Genomic DNA, 5993 nt, shown 5'->3' on the forward strand with positions numbered 1-5993 from the left:
ACCACTTTGCTTTTAAAGTAGGATTAGAACATTATTTATAAAATTCTTTTTTAGATGACCCGTTTTTATTTCATATATGTATGCATGTATGTATGTATGCATCTAGTTTATGTATGCATATTTGATTGCTACATATTTAATGTAGTGTATTTTTTTCTTATACCCACACATTTGTGCTCCAGGTATTATTATTTAGTTCACATAACTGCTGTAGGTAACAGCTTAAGGGAGTTGAGATAAATATCGACATATACAATATACCAAATTACACAGAATGACGAGGGGAAGCGCTTTAGCAATGACTGTCTATCTGTCTGCCCGTCCGTGCGTGCGGAAACTAGAGCCAAAATTTATTTGGCTTAATGAAACGTGGTACACATGGCAAAAAGCGTGATATGTCTATTATAAACGAAGAAAAATTACTAAAATTTGGTGTAAATGATGAAAACAAGCGAAAAAATACGACGCAAGTATTGTAAAATTAAAAAAAAAAAATTTATGCTGCCACGCCCACTTTTGGGTAAATCATGTCTCTCGATAACGACTTAATAAAATTTGCCCAAATAGTTATACTCACTCAAATTCAACAAAGAATAAAGGGTCCCGGGTTGAAAAAGGACGAAGTTCGGGAACAATATAAAAATCACTGGATCCGAAGTTATTCCAATTGGAAACATTAGATGGTGACTTTATTTATTATTTTGTGTGTATTAGAAAGTGGAACGAGAAAGAAAAACATTTCAAAAAGCTTAAGGGTCTTTCAAAAGTGACGTCTAGATGTCAGTAGTGCATAGTTTCTATACAGTCAAGTCAATTAGACAAATGTACAATTTTTACCTATAGAAAAACACGCTAAAATTATTGAAACTTATAATGAAAGTGGTCGATCTTGGCCACTGTCAGATATGCCACTAGTTGTCGGAGGTGTGCACACTCTTCTCGATGCCAGCGGACAATCGGGTGCCTTACGTTAGCTTTGGTATAAGTATGATGTTTTGATCCCAGACATAGATCAATGGTTAAGTCCAGATCAAGAGCAGTGATGGTAGAGCTTCTTGATGATGCTTAGACGAAGACACTAAGTACTCCTACGCTACAGGATAGATGGCTACAGTGTTCTTAACGGAAATCTTGAATGTAGCACTGACTGTACTGGCTATTTGAGAAAAAGTGGCGGAGTAGAAGTATTGGAATTTGTAGTGACAGTCAAGCCGCACTAAGAGCCCTTGCTAACCTCCGCTGCTCTGCGAAATTAGTCGATGAATGTAAGACAAGGCCGAACACTGTTGCAAAACACTACAAAGTTGTCTTATTTGCGTGCCTGGACATTGTGGTATTACAGGGAACGAGTTTGCTGAGAAACTGGCTAATGAAGGCTCTGACCCCTGAACCCTTTCTAGATGTCAATTCTGCATCGATTCAACTATGAATTAACGCTTTCATGAGGTCTGCCCATAGAAGACGTTGGTCTGAACTCACCTGCAGAGTAGCTAAGTGCTTTGTGAAAGAACCAAACAGGAAACTAGCGATCTTTCTCCTAAAACTTAGGTAGGAAGGACTAGAGACTACTAGTGGGTGTAATCAAAAGGCACAACGCCTGTGGTCAGCATATGGCAACCATGGGAATCATCGACGACCCAATATGCGTGAGAATGAGGATTCTACATAGCATTTTCTCTGTAGCTGTACGGCATTTTCTAGAATCAGATTTAGGCTATTGGAGTGTGATGTTTTGAGTATGGATAAAGTTTATCGTCTTCCTCTTCCGGGCCTCTTAAGATTAATCATCATTCCAAAAGATTCGCGGAAGAGTGACTTCAAACCAATTTTTCCTTCTTACCATCCATATAATATCTATCCTGTCTCTCTATTCCTTCCAATGTAATCTTTCCGGGTGTAGTATAGTGGTCTTCCTGACTGAGTGCTTGGACCTGTCCAAACGACTACAAATCTGGTAGATCTTTAAGACAACATATCGCGAAATTCATGATTGATTTGGAAATAATCGTCCGCATGAGTCGACAATGCAAGGGTTCGTGAAAAATTTGAAGAAACTCGTTCTGTCGAGTACAGAGAAAAGACTGGCATACCTAAAACTGGGTGTTTCGTTGAGATTATTACTGATGTAATAATCATCGACCATCAACTTTCAACATCGATGCCTCGACGTTCTCAACAATTAGGTATTCATGAATTGATTGTTTGGCGGAGTTCGTCTACAGGTAGACGTATCCATGGTGGACATTCAAATGACGTCACTTTCTTATATAATTATTAAGAGCCATTGATTAAAAATAGTGACACTTGAAAGAATGCAAATTTTTACATGTTTTATTTTCGACTGTAGCCAAATGAATTGGGGCGTGACTACCATTCGGGAGTGCGTAGGTTCGAATCTCCGTGCATGAAGCAGTAAATGATAGAAGAAGTTTATTTCTAATAGCTGTCGCCCATCGTCAGGCAATGGCAAACCTCCAAGTGTTTTCTGCCATGAAAAAGCTCCTTATAAAAAATCATTTGCCGTTCTTAGTTGGCTTAGAACTGTTTGTCCTTCCATTTGTGGAACAACATCAAGACGCACACGATAAATAGGACCAAACACTTAACAGAAGTGTACGCTCCAATTATTTATTTATTTATTTTATTTAACACCACTTTTGGGCCTTTTGAAACACCCATTATTTTTGAGTTCGAATAAAGCCACACCCTCTTTTTATATGTTAAAACTAAAGTTCCGCCTGTCCAACTGATGTTAAAAAATATAACTCGTATTGTTTATTAGCTTCTATATTTCGTAGTCGAAATTAAATTTTATTGAACTGTGCGCGGGTATATAAAATTCTCGCTTCCTTACTTATTCTTTTTAAGTTCAACTCTGTTACTCAGCGCTGCAAGTTTGTATGTGCTAATTTATGTGAAAAAAATAACGAAATCATCAAATCATTAGTTGCATAAAATTGTCTGGCTGGCTTAGATACACACAAACACACCTATTTGACACTACTGTGCTACTTTTTTTTCGGGAAGAAGAACAGAATAACGCTACAGTTTAAGAATGCTTGCATAGGTTTCGGTTCGAATCAAGTTACCTATTCTAGCTTTTTATTATGACCATTTGCATAGAAACTCCTCTAGACATATACCTACATATGTACATTTAAAATCTATGCATGTATGTATGTATGTATGCGGATATGCGGCCTTGAAACTAGTGAAAATATCAGCGAGGTATTTTAGTTGGGGGTAGTGCTTTTGCGTGTCAAGCCTTTAAAGCTTTCTCAATGGATCTACGTTTAGATATAAATCAGCATCTTGAGCCATTAGCGGCAAAGTGTTGATAATAAATCTAACTAAGTCATTTACATATTTTATGCGCTTTGACCATACTGGTTATTGATCCCGAAATTGTATACTTTGGTATTTTATTTTTATTTTTAATTTTTTTTGTTTTTTTTTCTGCATTTCTGTGGCTACTTCCTAGAGTTTTTGCCACACAATTGCTTAATTAAATATCTTCTTGTTAACAAATAATGCATTAAGAGTAAACAAGCGCTTATTTAGGTCATTAAATTAATCAGAAAACATAAAAGGTTACTCACAACATTTGCATAAGATGGGAAAACAAGTTCGTAAAATACACCATAAAATAGTGTTTTGGAAAATGTCTACTCATTTCCCACATTTTTGTATAAAAATTTTACGGAAGCGGAAAAAACAGATCCATTAACGATTCTTGTCTTCTGAGTTGGCGCTAAACAAATTAAAAAGGTCGCGCAGTAGACAGGGATGTAGGCAGCATATCTGGTAGGGCGGGAGCGGTACCAGTTTTTTTTTTTCTAATAACCCTGAATTGCTAAAAAATTCCCGATACAGGGGAAAGCTAATTGTATACATATATATAATATATGTATTTTTTTTAATAACTTGCAAAAATGCAATAAAGATGAAAGCAGAATTTATATTTTCTTTCAAATAACTCTGAGTTCCTTAAAAAATGCAAACCAGATGAAAACTGAGTTCATATATTTTTGCTTTTCTGAGTGTCTTAAAACAATGCAAATTTTTGTTTTTTTAACACTTATAATGAAACATGATTTTTGTGACACTAAGCGAAACATAAGGTAATTTTGACCGAAATCGTTACTTTTTATGTTTTTTTTATTGTTATTTTTTTTTTTTCAGTTAAAATGAGGTAAATAATAAGGTACTACAATAATTATTAAGCATTTACAATCAAAAAAAGTTTTTATTCTACATAATTGACATGTCAATCATTAAAAAAAACATGAAACTGAAATTAACGAAACCTATAAAGCTTGCATACAAATTATAAATTGAAGCATATTGTAGAAACTCAGTCTAATCATGTGAACGACATAACATTTTTACATATTACTGTACTTTACTCACTTTTCAACAAATCTTTCACAAAGCGGCACATTCAAAGCAGGACCGGATTTGACAGCTACCGCAGATTGGCGCATTGCATCTGAAGCACTTGTGTTGTGTCTTCCTGTCACTGCTTGGCGGACATTTCCCACAGGTTTTCCGCTTCTCCAATCGGTCGGTAAGAGCACCTGCAGCTGGTAGAGGATCTGGATTATCACCGAGGATCTTCTTGATGTCAACAGTCAAGTCCCGTGGAAGATTTACCCCACTTTCAAGCCTCTTCTGAAGATGCGGAACAATCAGCTCATGGGCTAAACGCTTTGTGAACTCAAATCTGGTTGTCATCTGAGTGCCGGAGTAGCTCATATACACAATGAAACTGTTGACATTGGCAATGTTCACTAGGCGATAAAACATTGCAAGCGGCCATCTTCTAGTTTTTCGGCTGGAAGTAAACACTGCACACTTCATGTCCAGTACATCTACCCCTGACTTTGTTTCATTGTAGAAACTAATCACCTCAGGTTTCCTCTTGTTCTGATTTGTTTCAATGGAATGGTGAAACGTAGATATGAGACAAACTGATCTGTTCTGTTTTGGCACAAAAGATAAGAGTGTCATTTCTCCTCGAAAGCCATACAGTGTAGAGGCAACAGGCCGTCTTCGACAGGCTTGAAACTCTTCAGGGATAGTTCTTTTGTCCTTTCTGACAGTGCCCACGTATGTCAGTTTCATTTTTCCAAGTTGCTCCACACCATCCAACGAGGTAAACCAATTATCGGCGGTAACATTGCGTTTGCTGCCTTCAATAACTTTACATAATCTTGTAAGAGATTGAACAGCTACCGGCATCTCTTGTTCCTTTTCACTCAATCCTTCGCCATCGCTGTTTTTACCAGTATAGATGTAGGCATTCACTAGATATGACGTCTTGGCGTCTGTCAGACACATCACCTTTATGCCATATTTTTCAGGTTTTTTAGGCATGTAGACTCGGAATGCACAACGCCCTCGGAAGGGAACCAACATCTCATCTACTGTTACAAACTCAGATGGGCTGTAAGCTGCCTGGCTATTTGAAATGATTTTGTAAAATATTTCGGAAATAGCAGCAGCTTTATCATCATTTCTTCTTTGGGCACGTGTTTGTGCATCATCAAATCGCAACGATCCCATGAGTATCTCATAGCGCTTTTCAGACATTTGGAGGCCCGGTTTCATTTTTTTTCATTCGCTCCAAAAAGTACTCAGGAAGATGACCAATTCCTTCAGCAACTGCATTTATTATGTTGTCCACATTATTATGTAGATTCACAATATCATCTTCTTCACTTTCTGAAGAAGTAGGTGTTCCTGGTATGACTTGGTCCTCGTGGTCTGAGGTGACAAAGTCCGGATCGGCATCTGAATCGTCGATCACGCTGAAATCACTATCGTTATCACTGTCTGCATTAGCCATCAACCTTTGAATCCGATCACCAAAGTCCGGGTCAGTAGGCCGTACACTTCTACTGAAATCACGACCAGCCATTTTATGATAAAAGTGTGAAATGTTACAGTTTATAACTAAAAAAGTATAGTCACCAGCGGGTAAGCGAAACACA

The 5993-nt window shown here is 37.3% G+C and overlaps 1 protein-coding gene across 1 annotated transcript; it reads right to left on the reverse strand.

Annotated features, from left to right (window-relative positions):
- Positions 1–4425: 4425 nt before the first annotated feature.
- Positions 4426–5565, reverse strand: LOC128855934 (piggyBac transposable element-derived protein 3-like). Its single transcript, XM_054091188.1, has one exon. The coding sequence runs from the start codon at positions 5563–5565 to the stop codon at positions 4426–4428; it is 1140 nt and encodes a 379-aa protein (XP_053947163.1).
- Between the last annotated feature and the right edge of the window lie 428 nt (positions 5566–5993).

This window comes from Anastrepha ludens, chromosome 2, assembly GCF_028408465.1.
Source record: "Anastrepha ludens isolate Willacy chromosome 2, idAnaLude1.1, whole genome shotgun sequence".
In the NCBI taxonomy this organism is placed as follows: domain Eukaryota; kingdom Metazoa; phylum Arthropoda; class Insecta; order Diptera; family Tephritidae; genus Anastrepha; species Anastrepha ludens.